The sequence below is a fragment of the Microtus pennsylvanicus genome, chromosome 11, assembly GCF_037038515.1.
Source record: "Microtus pennsylvanicus isolate mMicPen1 chromosome 11, mMicPen1.hap1, whole genome shotgun sequence".
Classification (NCBI taxonomy): domain Eukaryota; kingdom Metazoa; phylum Chordata; class Mammalia; order Rodentia; family Cricetidae; genus Microtus; species Microtus pennsylvanicus.
Genome location: NC_134589.1, coordinates 97,519,010 through 97,530,313, shown reverse-complemented (window position 1 = coordinate 97,530,313; position 11,304 = coordinate 97,519,010). Strand labels below are relative to the sequence as shown.

The window sequence follows — 11,304 nt, the reverse complement described above, 5'->3', positions numbered from 1 at the left end:
TGCAGTAGATGAAATGCTAGGCAAGAACTCAACTGTACCTTTAATTCACCTTTATGGGGGGGGGGGGGGGAGATGCCCTGTTCTGCCCCAAATCTTTGGTCTGTGTGTGCTTGCAGTCATGGGCAGTAAGTCCAGGAGTCTGCTTTAAAACCCAATGTAACAGAGAATTGCCAGGTCAGGTCAGGTGAGTCTCGACTCAGACTTTCTTATGCCAGTGACAACTTCCTACTGCCCAGACCAGTGATGAGGCCTGCCCCAGGGGAACACAATGGTCACACTGGCTTCCTCAAAGGCCCCTTCCTGGGGCCTGAGGAGCCTGGTGTCACTGGTCACCCGCACAGCCAACCTGGCAAGGCACCAACCCAACATTCCTTCTGCACAACATTTCAGAAGCTCCTGACTGGTGATTCTCTATTGACAACTTTAAGTATCTTGGTGCCTAAGCCCCACCCTGTCTAGTTTTTCCGGGTATAGCTTGAGAAACGTTGATTCTAATATGCAAAGTTAAAAACATGAAATTGGGAGGGAAGAGGGTTCTGGAAGGGTTAGAGGCTGGGAACTGGCACAGAATCCAAGAGGGCCCCCAGAACCCAAGGAAACTTCAAAAAGCAAGAGGATATCCACATCTATCAGCTGGAGTCCAAGTGTCAGCAGACATCTTCACAACAGACTCCAGACAGGGCTGAAGAAGTAGCTAGGGGCAAAACTGGATTCTCGCCCACACGCCTACCCCAGTCCATATTTGTAGCAACCCTTTGTTCTGCTTTCTTGGCAATCTAAAGGCCCAAGAAGGAAAACCGATTTTGTGTATTGGGTACAGGGAGCCATTTTTCTTTCTTTTTTTGGTTTTTTTCGAGACAGGGTTTCTCTGTGGTTTTGGAGCCTGTCCTGGAACTAGCTCTTGTAGACCAGGCTGGTCTCGAACTCACAGAGATCCGCCTGCCTCTGCCTCCCGAGTGCTGGGATTAAAGGCGTGCGCCACCATCGCCCGGCAGAAAGCCATTTTTCAATCTACTAACCCATCCAGGAAATATCCATACCCTCTGCTGGGTGTTGTTGCTCGTCCAGGGCCCAGGTTCTCACAACGGTGATGTTGCTACAGTATCATGCAGCAAACTACAGAATTCATCATCCAGAAAGGTGAATGTTGATGTCTGAGGCTTGTAGACATGTGTACACATGTGTATGTATTCTCCACTGTCTTGGCAGAGGAGGCATTTTTCATTGGAGAGCATGGTCCAAAGTATGAGAAACCAAGATGAACAAAAGGCAGGCCTTCATGTACTCAGTGTAACATGTAACCCACAGTTCTATGCAACCTTAAAGAACTTGAGTTACAGAATTATACTGCACCTTGAAATCCAGTGTCCACTGTGACCCTAAGACTCATCACAGCAAGAAGAAACTAGTGAAGAGTAATCCATTTACCTCTGCAATTCAGGACTTTTGACAAGGGATCTCTCCCCAGGATTTCAGCCCTAGCACCTCCACCCCAAGGACAGGGCAATGGTCTGAGAATTTCCTCAAAAGCTCAACCACAGTGTCCCATTCCTGGGTGGATTTAGGGATTTTTGCATTCTAAGGCAGCTGGGTCCCCAGGAGTGTCTAAGTACCTTCCTGGGGTGGATACAAACACCACTCTGGGACTGCAGAACTTCCTGATGCCGATGCTGGAACTCTCCAAGGCAGTCCCAGATGATCTGAGCCCACCAGACCTGGAGCATAGGAACACAACCTCCAGCAGCTCCCTCTTTGATGCTCTTTTTAAACTGCCTGTAGTTCGAGGCCAGAAGCACACCCTTCTAGCTGAGGATGAGACTCACCCTTGGCACCTTCCTATAAAGGCATCCAGCCCTGAAAAATACTTCAACATATGGACAAACCCTTGTTCTGAAAACACTCCACAGCACACAGCCTCTGTTTGCTGCCTGCCCCCTCCCCTTTCCAACTGCCCCTAAGACAAGATGAAATCAACAATCCCAATTAGAATATTTTCTCTATGGCTACATCCAGAAGTGACTTGAATAGTAGCTTAAGCCTGTAATCAACAGGATGAGGCATGAAGATCACTTAGAGTTCAAGGCCAGCCTACAGTATAAGACTGTCTCAAAACTAAAAAGATTTATAAATATATAGAAAATTGTCCAGAAAGTTCTCTTCAACCAAAACTATTCATTTTACCTCTAAGGAAAGTGAGAGAGAAGACAAGTCAAAAGACCTTTACATTGAAATTTAAATTTTCTTCACACACAAAAAATGTATGTGTTTATTTTTCAATGATCCACTGTAATCAATAACACACTGGAAAACAATGAAAAACTATCAATCACATTCCAGAATTCAAGAGCTCACCCAAGATAAACATGGCCAAAATTTTTCCAACTTTCAAGGAACTTGTGAGAAAAATCATCCTTTCCTCCCAGACTTGTTTTAGAGATGATGAAAGTGTGCCAGGAAAGGCAGTTATAGTTAAGTCAGGTGCTGAAATCCAAGCATAATTAAGTAAGCCAGCTTCCTTCACAGGAGAAGCCTGCTGCAATGAAGCCTAGCCCTAACGCTGGCCGAGAGACTCACAACAGGCACTGTGACTGTGTCAATGCAAGGATTAACCTGTGCCTTTGCAGAAGGTACTCTGCGAGATCTCATCAGTATTTTAAACACGAATTCATTTGCATTGGTAATTCCCTTTGTTGTTTTTATTTTACTGAGCCACAGTCTCATTTTATAAACAGAAAACTCACTACCATAGACTAGGCTGGCCTCAGATTCATGGTGGTCCTGTCTCAAGTCTCTCCAATGCTGGGATTACAGGTGTGAGTCCGTCACTGGCCTGAATTATTAATTTCATCTGTACAGAATTCGTATAAAACTTAAGCAAGAATTGTCGTTACTGTACTATGACTAATTATGACAAGTTGGGACCTGCATAAAAAATAAGGATTTCCATCATATTCTGATGGGAAACAATCTGTAGAACACAGGACAAGCTACACAGTAAATTTCTGTAGCTACTCCTCTCTACTGAGGCAAAAAAAAAAAAAAAAAATAAGCGTAGTACCAGGAAAAAAAAAAAAAACTTGGAAAAGCATCCATGAAACTATAACACCTGTGCTGGAACCTCCAAGCCCACCGAGCACAAGCTGCTGTCTACTGATGTCACAAGGAGCAAGCAGATTCCTTCATACAAGTAAAGCCCCAACCTTGCTACAAGCATGCCAACCACATAGCATGGCACTCCTGTCAGTCTCAAACCATGTTCCCACATAATCTTCACACACCTCAGCTTATTCTAGACTGCAATCCAGAAGTTCTCTTTTCCAGGAAAGGACAGTTGAACCAACAACGTAACAGCTTTAGGAAAGGTAAGAAAGGTCACAGGCACTATGTATGTGTTGACATGGATGTCCTTTGTTTCCAGAACCTTAACTAAGCAGATGAACATTTGCTTTTAAACATGATGATTTCAAACAGCATCAGGTCTGAAGATTACCAAACTTTGTAAAATCCAAGTAGTGTGTCTCACAGTGACACCAGCCTGTCACCCTAGAATTCAGGAATTCAGAAAGTGAAGTCGGGAAGATCAGGGGTTCAAGATCAGCACTAGGTACATAAGACCTTGCCTCCAAAAAAAAGAAAAAAGAAAAAAAAAGAAAAAATCCCACTATCTAATAATATAAATATATCACTAATAAATGTTTCTATGTAGACCGTAATCGTTACCTAAAACTTTACGACTCTGCACAGTACTTCCCTAAGCCTAACCAACCAGGCTGCCCACATCTCCAAGTAGAGAGCTTCTGAAAAACCTCGCTATCCTGCACCTCTGATCACAAGTTAGACATCCTTTACAAAGTTACTGGAACTTGATGACCAAAATAAAACCAGCCAAGCTACTGTCTTTTTAGTATGTTTAATGATTAATGACTCAATTTTGATTTAAGGTATATGTCACTACCTCAGTCAGGTAAACAACACTGAAAGTCAAATATCCAATTAAATTAAATTTGCTCTATAAAATACTAACTTGAACCCCCCAGTGATATTCAAAACGTTGAAGAGGAGGTATGAACCCAGCCTCTTCCTGTCAGGTTATAGTTAAAAAAACTTCACACACTACCTAGAGACGCAAACTCCGGCTCATGACAAAGATAGAGCTCCCCCACACTCAAGTGCTTAGCTTCAAGAGCACCCCATTCTCTTCTTGATCAACTGAAAAGGCCAGGCAAGCACCATGCCAGTAAACTGTAGCACTCAGGCAACCGAAGCAGGAGGATGGCATGCCTGAGGTCAGTCTGAACTACACAGAAGACCTGTCCAAAAAATACAGCAAAAGTCAAAAAAGTCAATGTTGTTTTTAAAGAGTACTATACAAGTATGTGGGTTTTTTTTAGATGTTCTGCATCTAAACTGGCAAATGGAAATTTCCAAAAGATTCTGAACTATGTCAGTCAGACTAACTTTTGCTAAGATTAGAAAATCTTTCACTTTTGTACTGGTGGGTCTCAGGGTTACTCTCTTCTGGTAGAATCCGGAAACAGGGACAGAGAAGAGGGAGAGGGCAGGCTAACAAGGTGAGGAAGGTACTAGATATTGAATGCAAAGGAAAAAAGTAACGGATGCTAAAGTTTTTAAAAAGTTTAATGGAGCCAATAGTTCGGCATATAAATTGTGTTCTGGCAGACATTAGACCTGCTTTCTCTTACCAAAGAAAATGGCACGTTTTATCAAAATTTGACAACTGAGAGTAAAGGGCACTGAGATTCAGCTTCAGAGCACCAACTTAAACCAAACAACCAAGAACATCGTTATTCAACTTGGACAGAGGAAACAGGACCAAGGCAGGAAGAAAGATGAAACGTGTTCCTTGGTCTCAAGTCCCTTAGGAATAGGAGTTCTGTCTTCTTGTCGGCAGCCATCACACCACCAAACCCCAATTCCAGAATATGTATTCACAACCTCAGAAAAGCAAAAGTGAATTCCATAACTTGGTATATCCCAAGGGAAGCCTGGAAGTACTTGTGATGCACAGGCTTGTCCGTTTAAGGTAAAACAACAAATTGCTGTAATTCTTCTTGCTTTTCAAACAAATAAAAGAAAGCTCCACTTTTGCAAAAATTGAGAAATACCTTATTTTCATTCCTAGTTTGAATATGGATTTCACTGTCTTAAATAAGGGCTATACCTACAATGAATACAGAACTTCAATTCACACAACATTCCTAACATTCCACTCACATCCCACTCAGTCAGTAATGGTTAACTTAGCAAGGTCTCTTCACAGATAGGTATTATTAAATGGCCGACAAAATTGCAAACTTTTAACAAAGTGCTGTAATTATCAGAAAAAACCCTTACACTGATTTGCAATGGTTATTAAGGATAAAAATAGAAGTAACTGAACTGGACTACAAGTTTGCACAGAAACATTTTCACTGTCCTACTTGATATATAATATCACAGGATAGAATGGATCACAGTGCCTGGCAGGCTGACATCAGTCTTCTAAATAGACTACCGTTCAGTTCAGGTAGTAAAAATGCAGATGAAACATGCTCTAAAATGTTGCAGCTACAAGAGGTCTTATATTTACCCAAAGAAGACTCTGAGAGCTTTTATTTGGGTCTACCTAACATCTAGAGAATCTCCATGCGATCTCATCTTTTCCAGAATGAAATTCCAAACTGCACTTCTGAGAGGAATGGAGGAACAGGAAAAGTTGGATTTTACTATTTAAGTTACGTTCACATTAGTAGCAGATAAAACATATTTATCATCTTTCACCCACTATGACAACTACACACAGTAGGGCATCCATAAAAATTAAAAAAAAAAAACTAAAGAATAAATACCTACTCCCACCATCCGTTTCCTCTCACTACTACCAAACCAAAAAGGAAGCCCACTCTCAAAGATCATGACCCATTTTTCAGGTCACTCTGAATGCAGCTTGTGTTTAACCAGAAGTAAAGTGCCTGGCATAGGAAGTAGTACTTGTTTTAAAACTGAGTATCTGAAGCCTACAGGGTTATTCTGGGGACAGGTTAATAATATTGCTATTTTCAGAGCACTAACACGCACAAAGTGAATCCAATAAAGTTCTGTGTATTGATTCAGTATTAAATATTACTTGCATGACCATCATAGCACCTCTTTACATCTCACAATCACCAGAGTTAGAACTGTTTTGAAAACTGAAAACTAGGCATAATCTGATAATCAGAAATTGCACGCTAAGGAAACCAGGTGCCTAGTTCAGTGTGGCCGCAAAAATGGAAGCCTGCAGATCTGGCTTACTAGCCAGATCAAGGTTTTAACAATTGTAGGAACCTGGCAATACTGTTTAAGCAAAAATACTCAACACAGCAGGAAATGGACCAAAAAATAAAAATAAGAAAGCATTCTATAACCAAATAAACATCTGATAGTTCCTTTCCCTTTGATAATAAACACAGTTAAGGTCACTTTTAGCCTGGGAACGGATATGTTTGCCTATGATGATCTTGCTGATGACTACACAATTATCTCACGTCCTCTGCTAGGATTATAGTTTGAGAAAGCCATAGTTACAGGAGGCATCTACTGTAAATACCTAGAACTTCCTTTTATGGCAACCAATAGAGATTCACTTGTCTTAAACAGTGAACAAGGGAAGATGGCCTCATGTTTCCTTTGCAATAATAGTATATGTTGAGGATCGAGTGGCTTTCAAGCAGCATGGTGGTGTGAAAATGTCTGCAGTTTAGAGCATTCTGTTGCGTTTATGGGTTGGTGAGTCTGTAATGACATCGCCACACTGGGCTGAGGTACGCTTTCTAGTTCCACCATTGTCCAAGTGGAGTGCCATTTCTTCTGTTATGAAAGTGTTCAAATCGACATCATGGAGTCCATTTCTCCTTCGACTAGCATTCGGTCCACTGCTTACATGTGTAGGAGAGCCTGGGGTACTCGAACGCACGCTTATACTAGCCATTGCACCACTAAGACCTAGGAAGAAGAAAAGAGGTTTTAGAGTTGCTCAATTAGTCGACCCTTCTGAAAGCAACCCACTCTATTTTCCATGTTGTCACAGTGTCAAAGAGTGCCTGCTGGCATTTCTTTGTAACGGGTCAGCAGTGAATAGTTAAATTTATTCTGTAAGGATCAATCATCTGGCTTTGACCTCCGTTTTCTTGGCAATACAACCATTATTCATAATAATGGCAATTAACAATGATGGAAAGCTACATGTATTAAGTACTGTGCTAGGAACACAAAGATATGATTCTCCCATCTATACTATTAGGCAAGTGCTATATACAATTTACAGACCAGGACAGGAGATGCATGCTTGAAGCAGGGCATTTTATTTGGTCCAAGGTCACCATTCTTACAATGTCTCTGTAGTCTGTCTGTGCATGATGTATTTCTAGGTCTGAGTAGGCTTAGTCCAACAACCCTTTTAGACAAGGTGACTGTGTAATCTATAATCCCAACACTCCATTATTAAGCCTGAAAAATCACTGTTAAAAACGACACTGGACCGCTGGTGGGGATGCCCTGGACAAACAGGGCAATTATCATTATCCAGTCTGGACTGTATCTGGCAGATACCCTTAAGAGAACAAGAGCCCAAGTCAATACCATCCCCAATCCTTCAGGGATGAAAGAGTAAGGAAGGGTAGGGTAAAGAATCCTGTTTCATGTTCAGGTTCTTAAGTCTCAGCACTAACTGTTGAACCTTTGTTGCTTAGAACAGGAGTAGTTAAGAAATAAAATATACATTCTGCTCTGAATATTCAAGATATGCCTGCCATGTGCCTGACCAGGACATATAAACTATAACATTATAGTTTAAACACTAGCGTGGACAGTCCATCTCCCATTTCATGAATTTCTCCCTCACTCAAATTTTGCCACTGCCTGAATAAAGAGAATGATCTAGAATCACTGATGTTTCCAAGAGTAACAATTCCACCTGATCTTTAAAACAAAATTCGAGGTTTGATCTAGTAAGGCCATACTCCCTATTTTGAATTCTATTTTAAAAAAAAAGTTTGAAGATAAAGTGGAAAAACTATGCATCTACCAATTCAAATCTACTAAATCCCAAAGTTGTTCTTACTACAAAGACTTCTCCCACTTCCCTGTCTTTCAGTCAACCAACCAGGCCCCGCCCCTCCCTATTCTATCTGGGGAAAAACAAAAGTGTCCCTCTTTACCCCTCTACCTTTCAAAGGCCAGCTCTTGCTTGATTTTGGTTTTCTTTCTTTGGGGGGTGGGAAGGCACTGATCCTGGCCTGCTTCCCAGGTCAGGAATGTTAGTCCTCAAAGTAACCCTAAAATATATAGCTCTGTGACTCCATTCAGCAAGCTAAGACTACAATACAAAAGTATCCCCACCCCCCACTCCACGTCATCCAGGTAGTAAGCGATTGGCTGAGTCTCAGCAAAAGAGGGCAAGGGGAATCCACACTAATGAACTGTTTGTTACACTGCCACCTCGTAATATAAAAACTGTTAGGAGGATGAAACACAAGAATTGCCATTAAGTTCTAGGTCAAGAATCTATTTTCAGAAATCTGCCTCTCTCACACACACAGGTCAAGACCCTATTCTCAGAAATCTGTCTGTCTCTCTCTCACATACATACAACCAATTTATTAAGTAGTTTTAGGATTCAAGGCTAGCCTGCCTCTTAGACTCATCTTGACAGCTCTTTACCTTGCCCTTTTTATCCTACCCTAAGACTTACTGTGTATCACCAGTATCTATAATTAGTGGTTCTTTTTGAAGTCAGGACTGTATTTTTTTTTCCAACTTTGCTCACCCAGAGTCCATAACGCTCACAACTCTCCTGAGATTATTACTAAGTCTACTTTTCTCTTTTAGCCTCATGATGGCACCTTCCTTCCCATTTGATACTTTCCACTCATTCCTGTCCTCCCCACCTACCAGCTGCTTCCTCAGCTGCCCTATGGCTTTCCTTCTGCCCCTTTGACAGACAGATGTGTCACATATTGGGAGTTCTTTCACCCCTTAGCTTGCAACCCCTGTACTGTTCTCAAAGGCCCACTCTTATTTCTAACTGCTTCCTGAAGAGCTCAGACTTAATAGCTCCTTGAGGAACAACACTTCTTTGTCCTCAACACAGAGGCTTAAACAAACGAAGGGAAACCAAAATCCAGAGCTTATGCAGCACAATCAACCATTTCCTCCTATGGGCAGGCTTTCCCTACATACCTGAAGGACTTAACACACTGCCTGGTACTGAATACTCACAGAATTCTGATAAAGAACAATGCTTCAGAGTCCTGCCCCACGTTTCAAAACTCATTTGAAATCCAGGGCTTCATTTCAGGAAATAAACCCAAGTTGTTGCTGGTTAGTCACTTAAATCAATGCCATCACTTTAGACTCAACTATTCATCCAAGTTGCTGGTTTTCTATTACCCCTACACAGAGACCATTAACAACTTGCTGAGAAAGCCCTGCTTTTCTTCCTAGCCCTACAGGATAATAACATCTTACTAGATGATATCCAATGGTTCAAAAGCCGTCTGTACTTGCCCTACCTCCTGTTTATAAGTAGATCAGGCAGGGCTTACATTCTACCTGCATTTTCCTCCTGAAAGCTGGAACTAAAACATGCAAAGACCACTACACCCAGCCTTTTCTCTAGTGTGTTTGTGTGTGTTTTGTTTTTTTAAAAACAGGGTCCTGCTCTCTGTAGCTCACAGCTAGCCTCAACTTCACAACAGCCCTGCCTAAGCCTCCCAAATGCTGAATTACCGTCAAGTTACAATGAACAGTTACCATCATTTATATTTGCTCCAGAATGTAGAGGTTCTACTGTAATTCTACTGTAAAATCTTGAGAGAGCTGGGCAATAAACTGGTCTACTTCCATAATTCAGGATCCCTTTTGCAAATGAAACTACAAGGTGACTTCAATCAGCCTACGCATACTCTTCATGAATGTTCATGATGGTGATGACAACTACCAAAGACTCAAAACCACTCCAGCAAGGAGCAGACTAATCACTTCCAGCCAATGTTTATTGATTCAATTATCCATGAAAAAGAAAATACATTATGCAGCAATTTGGCCAATCTGAAAATCCCCATAACACCTGGAAAAGCATCTTCTCTATAGAGTACTGATTTTAACTTCATGGTGCATGTCACCTATCCTCAGCTATGACAATCTTTTCAAAGTTTGAGTCACTAATGTTCCCCAAAGAAAACTTTTCACAAGAGTCAAAAACAAAAATTAAGATTACAACCACAGAGGGGGAAAAGCAATTTTAAACAGCCCAAATTTTATTTTGAAAACCGGTGACAGCTAATAAAGCCACTTCAGAAATCTCACTCTGCCACATGAACACAATCAGCCCACACAAGTACAGAAAATCTAAAAATGGTTCACAACTAAAAACTAAGTTGTACGTCCTTAGGACATACAACTTAATTTCTACTAAAAATGTGTTTTTCAAGCGGACTATGAAAGTATCATTTGACAGAAGCAGAAAAGGTAGCATTAGACAGAAAAGTCTCAATTGTTTAACATAAGATAACAAACTCACGCTTTAATGTTTCTGCATCCATTTGAAATGAGCAATATAGTAATTAAAAAAAAAAAAAACCTTAGGATGATTTAATCATTCGTTGAAAACTCCCAGTGGTGTGGAAACAAGTTTACAGTCCAGGTTATAGAAATCCAGATTACATGGAAATCATTAAAAATAGCACATCACTATTATTTTCAAACCATTTCATCATTTCATACCGTAATATGAAAATGCTGTTTGCATAATCGATTACATAAAACTCCAGTTTCCCAGCATTAAGTCACAGAGGAAGAACAAATCCCCACTCAGAAAACCTCCCAGCCCAACTGAGGCTGCCATCTATGCTCTCCTGACTTTCAGGACCAGCCCTAGGGGTGCACAAGATAATGGTGAACGACAGGTTCAGGTCCCTCTGCAGACTGCTCAACCAGCATTATCTGGGGAAAAGGGGTGGGGGAGGCTAAATCCCTCAGACTTTGAAGTGGTATCAACCTGCCTGAGAGCCCTAAAAAGTTGGCATTCTATTCCTTTGAAATGAATTGTATACTCAAGTGTGAGTGCTCCCTGTGCAATGTGCTGGGTGAGGTGCAAGCACATGCAGTGTCAATGTCATCTAGTGTTTTAGAGTTCAATCATTAAAAAAAAATAACAATACTACCAGGAAGGTTCTGGTCATTTAAAAGTAGATACCACTCCCCACCCCAATCTGTAAATTGTAATACTGAATTTTTATTGAAGTAAAGCACACTAAATCAAGC

At 41.1% G+C, this 11,304-nt stretch overlaps 1 protein-coding gene across 2 annotated transcripts in view; it reads right to left on the bottom strand.

The window, feature by feature from the left end:
• Positions 1-827: 827 nt before the first annotated feature.
• Hapstr1 (HUWE1 associated protein modifying stress responses) overlaps positions 828-11,304 on the bottom strand; it is a 31,713-nt gene continuing 21,236 nt past the window's right edge. The window contains exons 4-5 of one of the 2 annotated variants that reach the window (XR_012907066.1): positions 3,342-6,984; positions 828-3,200 (exon numbers count right to left, since the gene is read on the bottom strand). Coding sequence is in view for 1 of the 2 variants with exons in the window: in XM_075942006.1 (XP_075798121.1) it covers positions 6,740-6,984 (245 nt within the window). In the remaining variant the exon portion in view is untranslated. Of the gene's footprint in view, positions 6,985-11,304 lie in introns of both variants that reach the window. The other variant, XM_075942006.1, reaches the window with a different exon arrangement.